This window comes from Chiloscyllium plagiosum, chromosome 4 (assembly GCF_004010195.1).
Source record: "Chiloscyllium plagiosum isolate BGI_BamShark_2017 chromosome 4, ASM401019v2, whole genome shotgun sequence".
Classification (NCBI taxonomy): domain Eukaryota; kingdom Metazoa; phylum Chordata; class Chondrichthyes; order Orectolobiformes; family Hemiscylliidae; genus Chiloscyllium; species Chiloscyllium plagiosum.
Window position 1 is genome coordinate 81,493,368 of NC_057713.1, and position 23,307 is coordinate 81,516,674.

Sequence of the window (23,307 nt, forward strand, 5' to 3'; positions counted from 1 at the left end):
GGTGAGTTCAAGGAATCCCAGAGAATCCATGGATGCAAAATTAAACTGCAATATTTCTCAAATTGAGCAACTAATGTATTGAAGTTGAAATGCGACCTCTCACAATGAGGTTGCTCACATGTAGTTGAATATATTGGATTGATATACCAAAGTCAGCAGGTTAGAGGCAGCAAGCATTCACATTTTTCTAGGATATCAGTCACTGCCGACACCTAAATTAAAAATGTTTGATTTGCACCCTCTACCAAAAACTGTATAAATTAAAAATTCTTCCATCCTGACCCACATTAATAGAAGTAACAGAGTTCATCTTTAAATTAATATGAAACATGTAGACAGGATGTTGAAGAAGCTGATCTTTTCATGTCTGTCAGTTTTGTATGTTCACGTTTTTTTCATTTCCAATATCAATCTTTGTTTTCCAAAAGTAAAAGGGATGTACAATGAAACAAAACTATTCAGCTTATTGTATTTTCAATTAGCTATATCTCAGATTATCACCATTTGTAAATTCAGACACTGACAATTCAGATAAAGTAATGATTTGTTTGAACTGCCAACATATAACATTGGAGGTGTAGGTTCTCACCTTCATTACATCTCGCTTCTTCCTGCTCTTGTGTAACATCTGGTCCTCTACCACCTCTTGCAATTTTATCTGGAGAACAGATGCCAACCAATAAAATTTCAGGATCAAATTACAGATTTCAATATATTTCACTTAGTCGTGCCATATATTTTGAATGTACAAGATGGCATTGTGTTTAGATATTTTCTAACCAACCTGTTTAGAGATGTTATTGCACAGTTGGAGCAGGTGGGACTTAAACCCCTTCCTCTTGGTCCAGAGTAGGGATGCTACCACTGTGCCACAGAGCCCTGGGAATTGGATGTATACTAATGCTTAAAAAGAGAAAACTTGCAAAGGTAATGGTGTATTGTCTAATTAATAAATTAGATAGCCATTCCAAAGCTCTTAAGCACAGTGGACTGAATGGTCTGTAGTGCCACATGATTCTATGTTGAACAAAACATACAAAAGATATTTTTAAACTTCGAGCTGAAAGGATATTAAATTATGTTTTATTCAGTTACTTGAGACCTTGCACAAAACTACCCACAGATGCAAAATAGGGTATCTGCTTGAGAAGTAGAAATAACTCATTGGTTCAGAAAGACATTCTGCTCCTCACCCCTCTAGAAGATCCTCAGTATTCTAGAGAGGATCAATTCTGTTCTTGTGATGATGATGAAAGCTCTATTTCCAGCTAACTCAGCAAGCTTCTTTTGTCTGAGCTGTGCTGCTCTGTCATTACTACCATTGTTAACTCTCTCTTAAGATATTTAAGTTTATACCTCTACAGCACACTGATAGTCTGTCTTGTCTTATGCAAACAGTATAATAATAACACATCAACTCCTCCTCTATCTCCAAAGAGATGGCTACTAAATCCCAGAGGATGCACCAGCAAGGCTTTCTCCTGCACTCTCCACCAATTTAGAAACTTTCTTCCTTATTGAGTATTCTATCTATATTAGAATCAGGAAAACAATCTGGTGAACACACCACTGACACATCTCCGCAGCTGTTCAAGGAAGAAACTCCTCATGTCATTAGTATTCAGAAGATTGTCAGAGACCAGGCACCTGCTCAAACCCAGGCCGAAGATGATCCCATGGTGTTGGCCACTAATAACTTTATGCAAATACAGTCAGGCAGATGAACAGAAGGTAGGTTTGTCAGAGACATTTCACAAACTGAATCAAAGGTTGGAGGACTCCACCAGCATTATCAGTAGTGTTGCCTCCTACATTTACTGCAACAGCGATAACTCTAGCCTTTGCTGTATCCGTTCAGAATGGGTGCAATGATCCTATTTGGAGAATATCAAAATAAGGATGTGATTCAGAGAAAACATGAGAAGGACAACGTATTGTCTCTATACAGCCTTTGCATTATTTCACCTTATTCAGCTACAGCACAAGCTATTTCACCAAACAATGTTAGGAGGTTATAAGTTTGGCAGAACTACACCCTCATTTCCCCTACAGCTCTCCCAAATACCACCACATCAATACACCAAGAAATGGACCATTGACTAGAACAGACAATGTTCTTACAAAAGTGTACAGAGATAGCAGCTTCAAGGCACTGTGCAGCAACAAGACCTGTTGAATGTGTTTGTGAATTGGCAAAAGCAGGCAACAATTTTAAATTTGCCTGTGATCACATGACCTTTGCAAAGCTCACAAGGTTTCAATTATTATAAGTAAAAGAACAATCATGCTTGCATGAGGCTAAGGTTTCTAATGTGGGCATGGTTGGTTAATGCATGAGCTGCTGGTGAAATGTAGTTTGATGGCAGATGACATCACTGCATCTATAGATGCCTGATTATTGCAGTTTCCCCAAGCAGTGCCTCACGTCACCAACATGTCCCCACTCATTCATACAGATCAAAAAAAAATCTGTCTGCCTTCTGTGAATGTGTTGACAACCATTTTCCTTCTCTAATGCACAGTTGAGGTTTGGTCAAAGATGGCATGTTATCCAGTTCACACTCGTGTGAGTATGTGACAAGCTCTATCTGATAGTCAGGATAAAATCCCTCATGTTCTGCTTTGTGTTCTGTCCGTGACATCCCCATTATCTTTCAGGCTTCCCATGTTCTCTTTCATTTAAATATTCCCAATTTTTCCCCTTTGTCCATGTCTTACCTCATTATCATGCATACTGTAGTGGTCCACTGTCTTCCCATTTGAAGCCAGAATGGTGGTGACTAGTAAAATACCCAACTCCTGCAGTACACGGTAGACTCCTGTGCTACATCAGATTCCACTCTTACGTTTAGAGGTGTCCCCATCACAACATAATGCAGATTTGAGTTTTCCACATTGCTCAAAATTCTATCGACTCCTCCTAATAATACCCCTGACCATTATTGGCCAAACCTCCTGGACTGACCATGTGTCAACGCCAGACTAACTTGTGACAACAGCCCCAGAATGATGTGTCCAACTGACGTACGTGTAGATTTGGACATCAGTCAGGCGTTTGACAAGGTTCTGCAGGGGAGACTGGTTAACAAGGTTAGATTACATGAAATACAGGGAGAACTAGGTATTTGGATACAAAATTGGCTTGGAGGTAGGAGACAGCGGGTGGTGGTGCAGGGTTGCTTTTCAGACTGGAGGCCTGTAACCAACAACATACTGCAACAATCAGTGCTCTGTCCACTGAGTTTGCAGATGACACCAAACTTGGTGGTCTAGTGGACAGTGAAGAAGGTTATCTCAGAGTACAACAGGACCTTAACGAGATGGGCAAATGGGCCAAGGAGTGGCAGATGGATTTTAATTTAGGTAAATGTGAGGTGCTGCATTTTGGAAAGGCAAATCAGGGCAGGACTTATACACTTCATGGTAAGATCCTGAGGAGTGTTGCTGAACAAAAAGACCTTGGGGTGTAGGTTCATAGCTCCTTGAAACAGAATCACAGGCAGACAGGGTAGTGAACAAGGCATATGGTATGCTTGCTTTTATTGGTCAGTGCATTGAGTATAGGAGTTGGGAGGTCATGTTACGGCTATACAGGGCATTGGTTACGCCACTTTTTGAATACTGCATTCAATTCTGGTCTCTCTGCTAAGGGAAGGATGTTGTGAAACTTGAAAGGGTTCAGAAAGGATTTACAAAGGTGTTGCCAGGTATGGAGGGTTTGACCGATAGGAAAAGGCTGAATAGGCTGGGGCTGTTTTCCCTTGAGTGCAGAAGCTGAGGGGTGACTTTATAGAGGTTTGTAAAATCATGAGGGCCTTGGAAAGGGTGACTAGTCAAGGTCTTTTGCCCAGGGTAAAGGAGTCCAAAACTTGAGGGCAAAGATTTAAGGTAAGAGTGGAAAGATTTAAACGGGATCTAAGGGATAAATTTTTCATACAGTGGTGCATATATGGAATGAGCTGCCAGAGGAGGTGAAGGAGGCTGGTACAACTACAACATCTAAAAGGCATCTGGATGTGTATGTGAATAGGAAGAGTTTAGAGGGATATGGCCAAATGCTGGCAAATTGGACTAGATTAATATAGAATACCTGATTGACATGGATGAGTTGGACTCAAGTGTCTGTTTCCGTGCTATTTATCTCTGTGACTCTGATGTATAATCATCAAACTGGTTGGGCCTGACCTGCAGGACTGACCAGGCCACAATCCCTATGCAGCAATACAGCAGAGTCAATGATCCCCAGTTATTGGAAGGATCACGTGACTGAATGACCTTGACCAACCTCCGTACTGTAATCAGATAAACCCTTGACTGACTATGGTAGGTGGTGGTATCCTTTACTGACAAACTGAATTCCTGACAAACTATCATTTGTGAAACCCATTCAAAGCTTTAAAACCACAAGTTGTTAATCTGTTATTAAAAAAAATCTGTCTTCATCAATCCCCATTTCACCACCTTGCCACAGCCACCCTCTTTATCGGCAACTCCCCTTACACCCACCCCAGTCCTGAAGAAGGGTTACACCTGAAACGACGACTTCTGATGCTGCCTGGCTTGCTGTGTTCTTCCAGCCTCCTGCCTGTCTACTTCAAACTGTCAATCTAGTTATGAACTTCAAAGCTGCTGCCAAACCTTTTAAAACTCAGGTAGGCATTCATTCCAACACCATAACAAGCCTTGGGAAATATATACAATGAACCTGATTGAAACTACATGAAAAAATGGTAATTTTCTGTTCAAACTAAGAGCTTGTTAATCAAATCAGTCCAGCAGACAGTGTTTTAATTAACTCTTTCTGCCAGTTTTAGCCTTTTTAAAATCACATTTAAGATGTGTTGGATTTAAAGAAAAAGCTTCAAATTTAGATATTTAGACAGACTTTACCTACCCTTAAGAATATTTACATGTTATTCATCAATTTGTAACTCCTACGCTATGATCAAGGATCATTTCAAAGATCAGCCAAAGCAGCCAAAATGGGATCTTTTGATGGCCCTGAGTTGGGTTTCCCACCTGTGTGACACCAATGCCACCCCTTCCCTCACTGACAAGTTTAGGCCTGTTGGAAATGGGGGCTGAATCGCTGCATCTGGGCCTCATCTGTCATCCACAGAATCTCACTGACTTCATAAAATCTGACCCTTAGTATTGACTTTGAAGTTTGGTAAAACAGTTTTGTCAAATGCAGGACTAACCTACCCGAATCTGATTAGTTTCAGCAAACTCTGGTGTGGATAGGAACATTGGCAGCCATTGTCTTTCCATACGTTCTTTTGCATATCTTTGCACCTCCAGTGCAACTTCTGAAGACAACAGATTGTGGAGCAAATTTTCTTGTCCACCAGCCAATGCCAACACCTAGATAGAAGAATTATATTTATGTTTCTTCATTTTTGCTGAAGTTTACTACTAAACACTTTTCTTCCACAATATTATGCACTTGTACTTCTGTTACAAAGCTTTAGTTGTAAATTCGTGGGTGTGTGACTTTGCACCTATTAACAATAATTGCGTGGACTCAAATTCCCAATATGTGGTCTTGGTACATGAAGCTCAATACGTTGTATTTATCTCTAAGCAGTTAATTATCTGAAGTTTCAGATTTCCTATTAATTATAAAACATTGCATTTCTCATAAAAAAAACAATGAGAATACTTATGCAGGGAGAGGTCAAAACCTTAGGATCTGACTTTAACTTCCAGGAGTGAGGAAAAGCAGGTGGTAAGCCTGAACCATTGGTATCCCACCAATTTGGTGTTCCATTGAAAGCAATAGCAAGGAAAGTCAGATGGCATGTAGAACATCAAAGTTTGCTAATATTTATTTTCCACCAAAACAAATCCTCTATATTTATCTATAATCCCCTCGCAAGCAATACTGAATTGTATGAATTCCTGCCTTTGATGTAGTTTGCATGCAGAGAGGACTTAGAAAAAAACGTGAGCACACACTCTCCCACCTTTACCATATGCTTCAATGATTTTACATCCATTGACTTGCGTGAATACAAAGTCCCTGAATTCCCAGTATGTGTTACCCAGTACATCAAGATTGAAAATTTATGAAATTACCCAACAGTCTATACTTACTAATTGGATATATATCTTGTGAGGAGACTGAGGAGCATTAGGTAAACAGAACTTAGAGTTTCTGATCTGTGTTACTTTATCATTAAAGTGACAGAGATATAAAAAATTAGATCTGAGGAAGCAAAATGTTAAGGATTTCAAGTGACTTCCTAAGGAAGTCAATCATCATGTGTTGGAAGAACAGTACTCTCAGACTTGGGGGAAGGCATTAATAATTCCCCCCAAAAAATCCTGATCTCCTCATATTACAGTTTAATGGATTTGTTTTAAATTTTAAACTAAATTAGGCATAGTCAATTATTAGGGGCCTTTAAGCTTTGTTCCTGAATATTCATCACTCCATTGGCACTTAAAAACTATTCAATGAGTTAAAGCAATGCTTTTTAATAGTTTTAATATCTCCCATATCACAACTGCTTTTCATATTACTCACTCTTGTATTCTAATTTCCCTGTCATTTTGTATAATTTTTGCTCTAGAACTAGAATATAATCTAATGTCCCATCTCCAGACTAACATCATTTGTTTCTAGAATGATTGCTAAGCAAACAGAGAAGTAGGAGTAGGTCATTAAGACCCTTAATCTGAGCCTACCTTTCCTTTAGAGCATAACTAATCTTCAACTCAATTTTCCCACCTTTTTTTCTCATCTCTTGATATCATAATTTTTCTTTAAAATGCCAATCTTAGATCTGAAAATTTCACCTGACCCAGTATCCATAGCCAGTTGTTGATGTCACTTCTTAAAGGTCTTATTTGCCCACATGTTCTGAATTTCCTCACTCCAAGAAATAGACTTTTTCTGTATCAGTCATAATAAATACTGTCAGTATTTTAGTCACTCTCTCAACCTTCTAAACTCAAAGGAATACAATGCAAATTTATCAAATACACCTTAAAATTCAGCAGAAGCTATGGTATAATTCCAATGAATCATTGCTGGACTCTTTCTAAGGCCATTGTACTCTTCCAGCAGTGTGGTGCCCAAAACAGAACACAACACACCTATCTTCAACCGGAGAGTAACTTCCATCCTTTGTATCCAAGCCAACTTGAGGTAAAATTCACCATTGCAATAGCCTTTCTGAATATTTTTGGACATGGTGACTAGCTTTTAGTCATTTGAATATTTGGGCACCTGTTGCTCCTCTGCATTTCTAGTCTGTAGCAATTAGGAAAATATTTCAATTCATCGTTAGCCAGGCTGCAGCACAGAGAGAGATAAGGGAACCAGTCAGAGACATGCTCCTGAAAATGAAATGTTAGCCAGGAGGTGCAGAGACACAGAGGTATCAGTTGCTGACAGGGACTAGGAATGCTCAGTATATAAAAACTGCTGACACTTCAGACTACTCAAAGAGTGTCAGGGGACTCAAGTTGGTGTATAAATAGGTTTTTAATTCAGTTTGTGGGAAAATATATAAGCTCTAGTTTGCAAGAGAACATATGAGAGATAAGTACATTGTTTAATACATTAATAAAGTAACATGTGAAGTTATAAAAATTGACTCCTCTCTGCACACACTAGCAGCCAGCAATTGCTGGATTCAGACAGCAGCTGGTGGTCACTGGACTCAAACAAGCATCAACACAATTTTATTGATTTCACGGGCCTTTACAGAAGCAGTGTGAAATATCTTGCCAGGGCACCTATCAGAGATTGAAGATTTAGGGGGAGTGGTGAGATAACAGATTAGAGGTTGAGAGTGTAGTGGGAGTGGAATTGGATGTCAAGGTGTGTGTGTTGGAGGATTGGAGGTCTCTTGTTGGGGACCTGATTGTGCTTGGAGTTTGGAGATCTTGTATGGTGGCATGGTGTGGAGAACCAAAGCTTTCTGAACCACTAGTTAATAGGAAGAGAAGACCCATGTTGAAGGTCAGTGAGATTGCCAGATTATAGAGAATAGTTAGCAAGGTTAGATCTCATGGAATATAGGGAGAACTAGCCATTTGGATACAGAACTGGCTCAAAAGTAGAAGACAGAGGATGGTGGTGGAGAGTTGCTTTTCAGACTGGAGGCCAGTGGAGTGCCACAAAGATTAGTGCTAGGTTCACTACTCTTTTCATTTATATAAATGATTTGGATGTGAATATAGGAGGTATAGTCAGTAAGTTTGCAGATGACACCAAAATTGGAGATGTAGTGGACAGTGACCACCAGCTGCTGTCTGAATCCAGCAATTGCTGGCTGCTGGTGTGTGCAGAGAGGAGTCAATTCTTATAACTTCACATGTTACTTTATTAATGTATTAAACAATGTACTTCTCTCTCATATATTCTCTTGCAAACTAGAGCTTATATATTTTCCCACAAACTGAATTAAAAACCTATTTATACACCAACTTGAGTCCCCTGACACTCTTTGAGTAGTCTGAGGTTACCTCAGAGTACAACAGGAACTTGATCAGATGGGCCATTGGGCTGAGGAGTGGCAGATGGAGTTTAATTTAGATAAATGTGAGATGCTGCATTTTGGAAAAGCAGTTAGACCGAAGGGTCTGTTTCCGTGTTGTACATCTCTATGACTCTAAGTAGATACCGTTAGTGGGAACATGGGGTGGACGAATTTACCTCCTGAATTGCCTTTATGAAGCAGTCAAAATACCCGATTCTCAGGAAATCCATTATTGCAGAGTGAAAGCTGAAGACCTGCACATGGCAAGAAACTAGGTAGGCAAGCAATCATCTGCAAACCACTTTGATTAGAATATTTAAATGTTATCTTCCCAATACCTTGAATCTCAGACTGAAGCACTAAAACATTTAGGCAATTACCTCTTCCTGTTGTGGTTTTGTAGCAGGGCTGCTGAGTCCAAAGAAATACTTTCGATTCATATATTTGTTGATGATATCTTTGGATTTGATATTTTTACTGTCTTTTTCATGGCGAGATATATTTACATAGTGTTCAATGTCCAGCCAGCAGTTGAGATCCATGCTAGAAGAAAGGCAGTTTTCCATATATTGACAATACTGCATTGTTAAAAAAATTATCAAAGCAATAAGGACTGCAATTTTATTACTGCATCAAGTTAAGATGGGGGTGGCATATCATGTTTTAGAGTATTTACTGCACAGTAACAACAACCATTAGCCTTGGATTTGGAATCATATTGAAATACAGCAAACTCTGTTATCTGGTGCTCAGGCAACAAGAATTCTCATGCAACTGGTAAACACTTTTTAAAAAATTACCATTTTTGCATAGTTTCTTCAAAAACATCTGTTTGAACTTGGTGCGCCAAGTTTCAATGCACGTATATTCATGCACTATGTAGCAGTTCTCTAGGCACCACTATCAGCACTGCCTGCATGCAGGCTCCATTACAGTATGGCTAGTTGAATTTGTGATCCCCAACTCCTCACCCTTCAACATCTGCTGCTGCTGCTGCTCAAGATACAAGTGCTAGTTCTGGTGATGACTCTGGTGAAATATTGTCAGAGTTTCCAGAACACAGCAAGTAAATTGCACTGTCCCTTTGACATTTAGATTTAAGATTTTCTTCTATTCAAAAAATATTGAAGTGTTGGGTGTCCACAAGAATATTTTTCATGGAACCATCAGATTCACATAACCGGCACTGCCACCCATCTCTCCCAACTGCCTGCCCCATACATGCCGGATAACAGGAGGTTTACTATAATAACATTTTTGTGAATTTCCATTGGATTCATTGTTATCAAAAAGTTCTGAACAAACAGAAGAATACTTGGTTTTCTAAATAATGCAAAACCATAAACCATGTTAAAATATACCACACTGCTCCAGAAAAGACTTGGTAACTGCCATAAACATTAAAACATGGAATATGACAAACAGTTCTTCCTCTTTTACCAAGCCATTATGATTTGCCTTTAAAGAAAAGTGAAACAGTTTATCATTGGGCATGTATCTCAGTGGTTCTAGAGTGCATGACTGATTGGAACATGCAACAGTTGAGTAGAGAGGTTATGCAAGAAATAGTCTGATGGCAATGTGACATGTTAATGTTTGCAAATGTGCTAAAACGATGATTCTATATACAAACACTCACCACAATCAGGATAGCTAACAAAGACTTGCCATGCCTGTATGAGAAAGTTTACATCGTGCGGCATTCCCTGTAACCCCTCCCCCTTTACAATAACATTCACTGTTTTGTGTTACATAAACATTCTTCGACACTTACTCTGCTAAATTTTCTTTAAGGAATATCTGAAATTGGTCAAGTTCTAAGCGATTGTGAAGAAGCGTTTGAAATGAATAATCTTTGAATTGCTGTGGAACAAATTTCCATGAGGTCCTGGGATCCTCCAAAATTTCTTCTTGGCTAGCTGATTGAACAGGAAACTGCAAAGAAGATTGAAAACACTGGTAACATGACAGATTTAGCTTCATTAACTGGCTGAGTTTCTTAGAAATGCTACCTCTAAGTGGCAGCAAGACCGGAAAGGAAACTGAAGTCAATCTCAAGTGACAACAAACAACTGCCTGTCTAAAGATGGCACTGCCGGATGCAAAATGATGTAGCTTGCACAACTGGATAAAATGAATTTAGTTTGTTCTCTCCTAGCAGTCTCCCTCTCTCTTCCCCACACACCCTGTGATTTCTCAATTTTCCTTTAATCTTCCCATCTCTCCCAAGCAAAAATAGGCTGACTATCAGTGCAGACTCTCCACAGCCTGCTCCTAGTGCAGGCCTCCCCACACCCTGCCCTTGTGCAGGCCTTCCCGTACCCTGCTCCTGGTGCAGGCCTCCCCACACCCTGCTCCTTGTGCAGGCCTTTCCACACCCTGCTCCTTGCGCAGGCCTTCCCATGCCCTGCTCCTTGCGCAGGTCTCTCCACACCCTGTTCCTAATTCAGGCCTTCCCACACCCTGCTCCTTGTGGAGGCCTCCCAACACCATCCTCGCTCTGAAGGCCACCCCACATACAGTCCCAATGCAGGCCTTCCCATACCCTGCTCCTAGTGCAGCTTCCTTCCCCATCTGCTCCTACTGCAGCCGGAGCCCAAGCCTGGTAACTTGTTTTGTGCAGTTATGATGGACTCTTCTCACTGCTTGTCTTCAACACACTGGATACTCAGTGATGAAAAGTGTGGTGCTGGAAAAGCACAGTAGGTCAGACAATATCCAAGGAGCAGGAGAGTCAATGTTGCAGGTATACGCCCTTTATCAGGGCTTCATGATCATTCCTTCATCACATTCTTGATGAGGGGCTTATGCCCGAAACATCGATGCTCCTGTTCCTTGGATGCTGCCTGACCTGTTGTGCTTTTCCAATGCCACACTTTTTGACTCTAAAATATCGAGCATTTGCAGTCCTATCCTTCTCCTGGATACTCAGTGAACCAAGCCCAAATACAGGAAATCCTGACCCTCTTAATTGCCTGAATGTCAGTCCTGTTGCAGATGAAAGAATGTGCTAATCAGTTACAGTTGGAATATGAATAGTGACAGCTATCTCTCAGGATTATGCTTTCATACAGTCTGTCAGAGAAAACAGGGTTTATGTGCCTATTCTGCATCACTGTCATACAGTCATAGGGGTTTACAGTTTGGAACAGGGCCTTTGACCTCACTTGTCCATGCTGCCCAGTTTTCACAATTAAACTAGTCCCATTTGCCTTTGTTTGGTCCATATCCCTCCATACTGATCCCATTTATGTACCTGTCCAAATATTTCTTAAATGATGAAATTGTACTTGCCTCCACTACTACCTCTAGCAGCCTGTTCGATACATCACCATCCTCTGTGTGAAAACTTGCTTCTCTGGAACCTTTTGTATCTCTCCCCTCTCACCTTAAACCTATGCCCTCTGGTTTTAGATTTCCCTACCCATGCAGAAAAGCTCTTGGCAATCTACTTTATCTACACCTCTCATGATTTTATCGACCTCTATAACGTCACTCCTCAGTCTCCTATGCTAGAGGGAAAAAGGTCCCATATTATACAGCCTTTCCTGATAACACAAACCTTTCAGTAGAGATGGCACTTTTTTGCACTTTTTCTAGTTTAATAATATCCTTTCTGTAATAGGGCAACCAGATTTGTCCTCAGTACTCTAAATGTGTCCTTACCAATATCTTGTACAGCTGCTACAAGAACCCAACTCTTGTACTCAATCTCACACCGATGAAAGCAAGTTTGCTGGAAGCATTCTTCACCACCCTGTTTACCTGTGACTCCACTTTCAAGGAGCTATAAACCCATATTTCTAGATCTCTTTGTTCTATAACATTCCCCAGGGCCAAACCACTGACAGTGTAACTCCAATGCTGCTTTGATTTACCAAAATGCAACACCTTGCATTATCTAAATTAAACTCCATCTGCCAGTCCTCAGCCCACTGGCCCAGTTGATCAAGATCCTGCTGTATTCTCAGATAACCTTCTTCACTATCCACTGTACTGCCACTATACTGATGTCATCTGCACATTTATTAAGCATACCTCCAAAATTCTCATCCAAATCATTTACATTATTGACAAATAACAGTAAACCCAGCACCAATCCCTATGGCATACCACTGCTCACAGGCCTCCAGTTTCAAAAGAAAACATCCTACCACCACCCTTTGTCTTCTACCTTCAAGCCAATTTTGTATCCAATGGCTACTTCTCCCTGAATTCCATGCAGTACCATATAGACGATGTCTACCACATTGGCCACATGTCACCCCTTCAGAAAACCCAATCAAATTCATATGACATGATTTCCCATGCTGACTATCCCAAATGAGACATTGACTCTTCAAATGCCTGTAGATCCTGTGTCTCAGAATCCCTTCTAAGAACTTACCCACCACAGACATTCGGCTCATCAATCTATAGTTCCCAGGTGTTTCTCTGCAGCTTTTCTTAAATAATGATACAATATTTGCCACTCTCCAATCTTTGGGCACTTCACCTGTGGCTGCTAGTGACACAAAAATCTCCGCTATGGTCCCCGCAATTTCATCCCTAACCTCAAACAAAGTTCTGGGATACATTTCATTAGATCCCGGGGGATTTATCTACCTTAGTGCATTTTAAGATGTCCAGCACCTCACCTTCTGTAATATGGACTCTTTTCAAGCCACATTTGTTTATTTTACATTTCCTAGCATCGATGCCTTTCTCAACAGTAAATACTGACAAGAAATATTCATTTAGGATCTCATCTGTCTCTTGTGGCTCCACTTATAGACAATCTTTAATACCCCTTATTCTCTCCATAGTTACTCTTTTGCCCTTCACTGTTACCAAGAAAATAATCGAGCAGATCATCTACATGTGGAATGGGCCTACCTACATCAAAATAGGATTTCAAATGGTGACACATTTAATTATTCAAACTTTTTTTCTGGAAACATAAGTTACAACCATCAAGTGGAAGCCGAACCCTGACTGTTAGATAGGTGAGTGCACATTGCACACACACCTTCACTCACAAAGTTGACATTTAAGGCCTTTGAAGTTACTATTGTTCATACTCTATGAAAGGCTGACTCAGGACCAGAGCACCAGTTATTCTTGGGGTGGTGGAGGAGAGTGAGGTGCATTAATAATGATTACACATCAGTAATATGTAGAGGGTTCCTATCTCCAAGGATGGCAAAAGTCCTGTAGTATATAGAAATAATATAAATTGTAGCCTTTGGCTTTGGATAGTACAGGATGCTAATCAAATATTTGGAATGTTGGTTCAAGTTGGGTTTAAATTCAGAGTGGTCATTACTGAAAACATTCCAGCATCATATACAAAAAAAAACATTTGTCACTGAGGGTTAGTTAATTAAAAACTAGAAAGTGACTGCTGTCTTGGCTTTGTGTCAAGTGGCCTTCTCCTGTTCCTATGTTGTTTATAAATTAATCTGTTTTTTAAGAACCAAATAAGTAATTACTTCATTGGGCAGAAACTTCCTCTGCAATTCCTGAAGCTTCTTGTAGTATACTGAGTCCAGACGCTCAATCTTCGTTGCCATCGTCACCTAGAAATAAAAGATATTCACTGAGTAGCAAGGAACAACACTAAATACAATGTTCTGAAGAACATTGAAATGAAACTTGAAATGTTAATTCCGTATCTCTCCACACATGCTACCAGACCTGCTGAGTTTCTCTGGCACTTTTTGTGTTTGGTTCAGATTTCTAGCTTTTCTTATAATGTGACAGCCATACCACAGGTTAAGTGGAGAATTTATGCAAACTAGAGACTGAACAGGAGGGAAAGTGTGCACCAAGATCATTTGAAAAATTTGTATATTTTTCTGATCAGTGACTGTCTGTTACTGTCAGAACAAATATTCAACTGTTTGTGCTATACTGTTTTGTGCAGTATTATCAGGAGATTGCTTGTTAATCTTTCTACCCTTCTTCCTCAGAGGACATTTTTTGATTTGCAAACATATAGATGATTTTTCTTACAAATAATGTATAAGTACAGTATATACAAAAGGTTATCATTCTGTTCTGCACAACCTTTCCAACAAGGAAAAAGAAACAGAAATGATACATTGGAATTTTACATCACACAGATCTACTGTGCAAATAACAAGGCTGTTTTATACGATAGAGGAAGAAAGTATTTACAAAATATTTATTTTGAGGGGTCTGACAACTGATTTCTGCTATACTTTGGCAGAAAGACATCAGCGTTGGCAGCCCCAAGCTGCATCCTATAGCATGTAGCCCTGGGCTTTGGAATGTGCCAGTCTGCAGCACACAATCATAGTCAACCCTTTACACTGGAATACCTTGGAGTTTTGGGCAGACCATAAAACATCTTTTACTGGTTGATGATCCTCCAGATCTTTGTCTCAGTGTGCATCCCAGGGAACAGACCATAGAGCAGAGTCCTACATCATGGAGCTGCTTGGGATGAACCTCAACAAAAACCATCTCTCTCCAGATCTGACTCCAGAGATCATATATTGTGACCCTTTAAATAAGCCATTAACATGTACAGACTTACTAGTGAGTCTCTGAGCATTATGCATTCAAAGCTCATTTCAGTCATATTGGCAGTTGGAGAGCAGCCGTTTCATCATAAGGAGGGCTCTGAGTACCTACACTGTCACACTGTCGCTGCTGGTTGACTACAGAACACATCTCTGCCCATTTTGCCTTTCACAAAATTGTTTATGATATGGAGAAAAAAGAACAAATATAAAATGTGGGGTGTTAAAGCATATGTATCTGATACAATACTGAGTAAAAAAATGAAATGGACCATTTGGAAAAACTCATCCAAGAAAGCAGTTGGATGTATTGACCTACCTTACTATAACTTGCCATTTCCGCTTCAATCATTTGGATCCAAGGCACCAGTAGCAAGATAAGAATGTGTTCCTCTAATTGATCAAAGAGCTCTTCAAATGGTGGATCTAGTTTGCTATAGATCTCTTTCTTGTTCTCTGCATCCATTTGGATGTCTGCTGGGGCCTCTTCAATAGTGTATGTTGCAAAAATGAACTGAAACAAGTGAACGAATCATGGAAATGTCAGTTTGCTGATGGAAATGCTGTTATTCTAATTATTAAGATTGCAAGAGTCTTGATTGTTGGCAAATAATTGTTTTTTAAATTCTCATAATAAATATTAACTATGTATAGGACAGTACTTCACCTCTATCACAACGCTGCTGGAGAGAACAGGTTTCCAGTAATTGTGTTACACCATTTGCCAACAATGAAGTAGACTATCTTATTTACATATTCATATTAACCTTTTGCAGCACAGAAACTCAATACCCAACTACTGGATATTAGTGGGGTTTTTTTGAAATGGTACAAACAATTTGCATTTTCATCATAAATGATAATATTTACTCTTGGATTGCAGAGTTAGTCCTGACTCATAAAGACTGATAAACACATAGATGCCATCTCTGAGTGGTGAAAACAGTACACATGTGCAAAGAGAAAGCTGATGTCATTTGGTAATAATAGAAGTGTGTATAATTCCATAACTGTGCATCTCTATAATTGTGCCCTACCACAGAACAGGAGTTTACTGTGCAGGCACAAAGCACCAACATTGGAAATGGAGGTCCATGTCAAGGTAAAACAGAACAGCTCCAGAGTTGATTAAAAGCAGATGATGCTCATTGGACTTTGTACTCAAGATTTGAACTCTATAGATGGGGCTAGTGGAGCAATGGACTACAGGTCGGAAGTTTGTAAGTTCAATTTCAACTTGGCTCAAGTGCAATTTGTAATTTTTAGGGCCCTCTTATGATATAGTGGTAAAGTCCCTACTGCTGGATCAGAAGGCGCAGGTTTGAGGTGCAGCTGCTCCTGAGGTGTGTAACTTCAGGCCATGGGCACCAGTTATGCCTTTGCGGGGTACATGGAACATTCCTCATTCCAATCCTATTCTGGCCGCCACCCACAATTATTTCTCCAGTATATCGATGATATCATTGATGCTGCTTTCCTCTCTCGGAATTGGAAAAATTTATCAATTTCACTCCCAAGTTTCACCCCGTTCTCACTTTCACTTGGTCCAGCTTTGACTCTTCCTTTCTTTTCCTTGTTATTTCTGTTTCCATTTCAGAAGATAAGCTGGCCACAAATATCCATTCCAAGCCAACCGATTTCTACAGTAACCTTGAGTATACATCCTCACATTCTGTTTCCTGGAAAGATTCTATTCCATTCTCACAATTCCTCTGTTTCTGTTGCATCTGCTCTGATGACGCCAATTTCAACAAGGGCACCTCCAAAATGTCCACATTCTTCCTCAACTGAGGATTAAGAGTTCAAGAGTCTTGCTTCCTGTGTGGACAGGAATGGGGACTGCTGGGGGGATGAACCAACTGACCACAGCACCATGGTGCAGGGAGCCATTCAAGTGGGGGAAGAGAAGAGAAAAATTGTAATTGGGGACAATATAGTTAGAGGCATAATCACTGTTCTTTGTGACCAGGATCGAGAGTCCCAAAGGTTGTGTTGAATGCCTGGTGCTTAGGTTCGGGATACCTCATCTGGGCTACAGAGGAACTTGTAGAAGGGGGTTAACGATTCTGTGGTCGTGGTCCACATAGATACCAATGACGTAGATCTACCTAGGGCAGAGGTTCTGCTAAGGGGGTATGAACAGCTAGGACCTAATTTAGAAAGCAGAACCGAAAAGGAAATAATCTCTGGATTGCTGCCTGAGCCATGAGTTACTTGGTACAGGGTCAATAATATTAAGCAGGTAAATGCATGGCTCAAAGATTGGTGTGGGAGAAATGGGTTTGAATGCATGGAACATTGGCACCAGGACTGGGAGGAAGGGACCTGTTCTGATGGGATGGTCTTCATCTGAACCGTGCTGGGGCCAGAGTCCTAGTGAATCGCATAGCTAAGGCTGTAGACAGGGCTTTAACCTAAATAGTAGGGGGAGGATTCAGTTATAGGGGAAATTAGAAAACCCAAAATAAAGGATGAGATAGGACTGCAGAACTAAGGAGAGGTTATTAAAATCTCTAGCACAGACACAAATAGAACAGAGTGTATGGAAAATATTAATAATTAAACTTCAAGAACACTGGACAAATGAATGACAATGAGAAGATGGATAGTTAGTACAGGACTGAAGGTGTTATATCTGAATGCACGCAGTATAAGCAATAAGGTAAATAAGCTTGTGGCGCAGATTGAAATTGGCAGGTATGATATGGTGGGCATCACGGAGATGTGGCTGCAAAGGGATCAGGGTTGGAAGCTGAATATTCAAGGATATACATCCAATCGAAAAGATGGGCAGTGGGGGTGGGATTGCCTTATTAGTAAGAAATGAAATTAAATCAATAGTAAGAAATAAAGTAGGGTCAGGTGGTGTACAATCTGTATGGCTAGCATTGAGGAACCGCAAAGTTAAAATAAACCATAGTTGGAGTTACTTATGGGCCTCCAAACAGTAGTCAGGAGCTGGGGCACAAGATACACCAGGAGATAGAAAAGAGGTGTAGGAAATGCAAAATTACAGTGATCATGGGAGATTTCAATATGCAGGTGGACAGGGAAAGTCAGGTTGGTAGTGGATTGCAAGAAAAGGAAATTGTTAAATGTCTATGAGATTTTTTTTGGAACAGCTTGTGGTGGAGCCAACTAGGGAACAAGTAATACTGGATTTAGTGTTGTCAATAAGGCAGACTTCATAAGGGAGCTCAAGATGAAGGAGCCGTGAGGAGGTAGTAATCATAATAAGATTGAATTTACTCTGCAATTTGAGAGGGAGAAGATAGAAGCAGAATTAACAATATTACAGCTAAATAAAGGCAACTACAGCAGCATGAGGGAAGAGCTGGGTAGAATTGGCTGGAAGAGGAGCCTAGCAGGAAGGACAGTGGAATAGTAGTGGCAGGAGTTTCTGGCAGTAATTCAGGAGACACAGCAGAGATTCATCCTGAGGGAAAAGAAGCATGATACAGGGAGGATGAAGTGAGGACTGCAGATGCTGGAGATCAGAGCTGAAAATGTGTTGCTAGAAAAGCGCAGCAAGTCAGGCAGCATCCTAGGAGGAGGAGAATCGACGTTTCAGGCATGAGCCCTTCTTCCTGAAGAAGGGCTCATGCCCAAAACGTCAATTCTCCTGCTCCTTGGATGCTGCCTGACCTGCTGCACTTTTCCAGCAACACATTTTCAACAGGGAGGATGAGGCAACCACGGCTGACTAGGGAAGTCAGGGATAGCAAAAAAGCAAAAGAGAAAACATATAATGTGGTGAAGGGCAGTAGAAACCAGAGGATTGGGAAGCTTACAAAGACCAACAGAGGGCAACAAAAAAAAAATAAGGAGGGAGAAGATTAAATATGAGGGTAAGCTAGCCAGTAATATCAAGAAAGATTGGAAGTGTTTCTTTAGAAATATAAAGAGCAAAAGAGAGGCAAAAGTGGGCATTGGGCCACTGGAAAAGGATACTGGAGAAATAGTAGTAAGCAACAAGGAAATGGTTGAGGAACTGAATAATGACTTTGCGTCAGTTTTTATAATGGAAGAAATGAGTGATATCTCAAAAATGCAGGAGTGAGGGTTCTAAGGGAGATAGCTGACGCATTGTGTTGAGGCATTAGTGGTGATCTTTCAAGAATTTCTAGAATGCGGAATGAGTCCTGGAGGATTGGAAAATCACTAGTGTGATACCCCTGTGTAAAAAGGGAGTAAAGCAAAAGATGGAAAATTACAGAATGATTAGCATAACCTTGCTCATGGGTAAGATCGTGGAATCCAATGTGAAGGATGAGATTTCTGAATACATGGCAGTGTATGGTAAAATAAGGTAGTCAGTATAGTTTCATCAAGGGGAGGTCATGCTTGAAAAATTTTCTAGAACTCTTTGAAGAAGTGATGAGCAGGTTAGACCAAGGAGAGCCGATGGATGTTATCAATCTGGACTTCAAGAAGACCTGTGACAAGATGCTGCACAGGAGGCTACTGAGTAAGATAAGGGCCCATAGTGTTAGAGGCAAGGTACTAGCATGGCTAGAAGCTTGGCTATCTGGCAGAAAGCAGAGAGTGGGGTTAAAAGGGTCCTTCTCAAGATGGCAGCTGGTGACAAGTGGTGTTCCATGAGGCTCAGTGTTGGGACCACAACCTTTCACTTTATACATTAATGATCTAGATGAAGAAACTGAGGGATTCTGGCTAAGTTTGCAGATGATAAAAAGATAGGTAGAGGGGCAGGTAGTATAGAGGAGGTGGGGAGGCTGCAGAAGGTTATGGACAGGTTAGGAGAGTGGGCAAAGAAGTGGCAGAAGGAGTACAACAAGGGAAAGTGTGAAGTCATGCACTTTGGTAGGAAGAATAGAGGTATGGACTATTTTCAAAATTGGGTGAATATTCAGAAGTCAGAAGTGCAAAGAGACTGGGAGTTCTAGTCCAGAATTATCTCAAGATAAACTTGCAGGTTGAGTCAGTAGTTAGGAAGGCAAATGCAATGAAGGCATTTATTTTGAGAGGACTTGAATATAAAGCAGGGATTTATTTCTGAGGCTCTGTAAGGTTCTGGCCATGCCCCTTGGAGTATTGTGCACAGTTTTGGGCCCCTTATCTCAGGAAGGATATAGTGGCCCTGCAGCATGTTCAGAGGAGGTTCACGAGAACAGTCACAGGAATGAAAAGCTTAACATATGAGGAATGTTTGAGGACTCTGGGTTTATACTCGATGGAGTTAAGAAGAGTGAGGGAGAGGATTTAATTGAAACATACAGAATACTGAAAGGCCTGGAGAGAGTAGATATTGGGAAGTTATTTCCATTGGTAGGAGAGACCAGGACCCGAAAGTTAAGGGGATACCTTTTAGAACAGAGATAAAGAGAAACTTCTTCAGTCAGAGAGTGGTGAATCTATGGAATTCATTGCCACTGAAGGCTGTGGAGGCCAGGTCATTGAGTATATTTAAGACTGAGATAGATAGGTTCTTGAGTATCAAGGGGATTAAGGGTTACGAGGAGAAAGCCATGATTGAATGGCGAAGCAGACTCAATCAGCTGAATGACTTAATTTCTGCTCCTATTACTTATGGTTTTATGACTAACCAGCACCAGAATTGACAGTGCCCTCAGCTGGGTCCGACACATCTCCCGCACTTCAGTCATCTCTTCCCTCCTACAACAGCAGTAAGGTCCCCCTTATCCTCACCCACCATCCCACCAGCATCCACATCCAGAGGACCATTAGCCACCTCCAGTGGGATGCCACCACAAGACACTTAATTCCCCTCCCCTCCCTTGTCAGTCTTCCAGAGGACCATACCCTGGCCAATTCCTCCTTCACTCCCACCACCCACTCCACCTCAGAGTTCTATAGCACTTTCCTCTGCAACTGCAGAAGGTGAGGTGTAACACATGCCCATTTACTTCCTCTGTCCTCAGTATCCAAGGGCCCAAGTGATTTATCTGCACTTCATTCAATCTAGTCAACTGCATTCAGTGGTTACAACGTGGTCTGCTCTACCCTGGAAAAACAAAAGTAAACTGACTGACCATGTCACAGAACACCTACATTCTGTCTGTAAAAAAGACCCTGAGTTCCAGTTGCCTGACACTTCAACACACTATCTTGTTCCCTGGCCAATATCTCTGTCTCAAGCTTGCTGCAATGCTCCAGCGAAGCTCAGTGCAAGCTGGAAGAAACAGCACCTTATTTTTCACTACAGCCTTCTGGACGCAATATTGAGTTCAACAGTTTTAGAACTTCAAACAACTTCTCCCATATCCTTACCCCAACCCCTATACACCAATTAAAAATCACACTACACCAGGTTATAGTCCAACAGGTTTAATTGGAAGCACACTAGCTTTCAGAGCGTCACTCCTTCATCAGACGATAGTGGAGGGCTCAATCCTAACACACAGAATTTATAGCAAAAATTTACAGTGTGATGTAACTGAAATTATATATTGAAAAATTGATTGTCTGTTAAATCTTTCATCTGTTTGGATACCATGATAGTTTCACTTTTTTCATGTGTAAATTACGAAACGTTTTTTAAAAAAGTTGCATTCTCAGGTTAGCTGTTAACAATGGTGATAGCTAGACAATATGTTGAAGGTGTTAGCCCCCTGTGTTCTCTGTCTATGCCATGGTGTTTAGATTGATTCTAATCTAAAAAGTGAGATAATGGAGTTTTACATGAATTCATGCAGTTTTTGAGCTCAGAGTTCTACATGAATGCATGCAGTTTTTGAGCAAAGTACAATGTAACCTTCCAAATCACCCTATACACCAGGCCTTGTTATCACATGGTCTGCTATAACACACAACCACTGTTAGCCACTAACAAGCCCCATTAGCAGCATTCATTCTCCTAGGCTGACCATTATCCACTCCTTTGTCTGCCCAACTGTTCTTCTCTCTCTTTGGGCTCTATCTCCACCTATTGTTTACACCTTACCCTCACCCGTCCATCTTCTACATAAAAACAGCATTTTCCTAGCTACCATCAATTTTGAAAAAGGGTCACTTAACCTGAAACATTAACTCTGATTTCTGTCCACAGATGCTGTCAGACCTGCTGCAATTTTCTAGCAATCACTGTTCTTGATTTCGTGTATAATAAGATCTCTGCACAGGCTGATTAGAAAAGTAAGCTAATAATAAAAAAAGGGTTGGATTCTGCCAGAAGTCATTGGAGAGGAAGCACACAGTGTCCACCAATGCTCTCCAGGCCTTTCGAGAGAAATGGGCACCAGGAGAGAGGATTCAATGCTTTATTTCTTTCTCCAACTCCATTTTGATTTAGTCCCTTCTCGGTCTCCCTACCTTCTGTTGATGGTTTGCATTGTTTATAATGAGCGTTGCATGTAAATATCTAATTGGCTACATGGGTGATTTACTGGTGGCGGTTGATACTTAAAGAAAGGAAAAATAAAGTCACGGTGATTTGCTGGTGGGAAAGCCATTCAGTTGTGTGTAAGAGCACTTCTGTTATAAGTAAAAATAAACTGTAATCTTCCCCTTCCAACTCTATTTTGATTTAGCTCCCTACCTCTTCCGACCTTTGGTGCTTCTAATTCTAATTCATAAAGGCTAATTCTAATTCTATATTGCCCTTAACGGGCTTTGCACATAAATTATTCAATTGGAAACACAGGTGATTTACTGGTGGTGGTTAATGGATGAAAGAAATACCAAAACCCACATCGAAGTCTTGCTCCAGAGATGTGTAATAATATCTCTGAACAGGTTGATTAGTAAATGTCCAATAGCTGGTTTCTTGGTTAATAGATGAAGAGATGCTGCGAATGATTTGGTGACAGAGGGGGTAAAAGTGCAAGAGCACGTCAAGTCAGATATTAAAAAATGAGCTGGGTTCTTACATTTCCCTTAATGGGCTTTGCACATTAATTAATTGGAAAACATGATGACTGAAAAAAACACCATGGGTGATTTGGTGACTGAAAAAACATTGAGTAAGATAATTTCTGATAATAGAAAAAAACTGTTTTCTTAAAATAGGATCTTGTGATCTAATGGTAGTATCTCTACCCCTGAGCCAGGAACGCTGGGCTCAAATCCCACCTGCTTTAGAGGCATTAATTACATCTCTGAACAGGTTAGTTAGGAAAATATGTAAAAGCTGGGTCTTTGCATACTTTGATTAATTGGAAAACATGAATGATTTAATGGTGGTGGATAATAGGTGGAAGGTACAATGGGGGGTTTGATGGTGGGAAAAGCTATTTTGTTGTCTGTAAAAGCACTTTGGATATAAAGAAACTAGTTGGGTTCTTAACGCACATTTAGTACAGTGGTAG

The 23,307-nt window shown here is 40.6% G+C and overlaps 1 protein-coding gene across 1 annotated transcript in view; it reads right to left on the reverse strand.

Moving 5' to 3' along the window:
- LOC122549486 (regulator of G-protein signaling 22-like) overlaps positions 1-23,307 on the reverse strand; it is a 145,351-nt gene that overhangs the window by 28,638 nt on the left and 93,406 nt on the right. Inside the window, exons 13-18 of the mRNA XM_043689345.1 lie at positions 15,339-15,533; positions 13,964-14,050; positions 10,267-10,427; positions 8,873-9,035; positions 5,206-5,364; positions 590-658 (exon numbers count right to left, since the gene is read on the reverse strand). Coding sequence (XP_043545280.1) covers positions 590-658; positions 5,206-5,364; positions 8,873-9,035; positions 10,267-10,427; positions 13,964-14,050; positions 15,339-15,533 — 834 coding nt within the window. The remainder of the gene's footprint in view (positions 1-589; positions 659-5,205; positions 5,365-8,872; positions 9,036-10,266; positions 10,428-13,963; positions 14,051-15,338; positions 15,534-23,307) is intronic.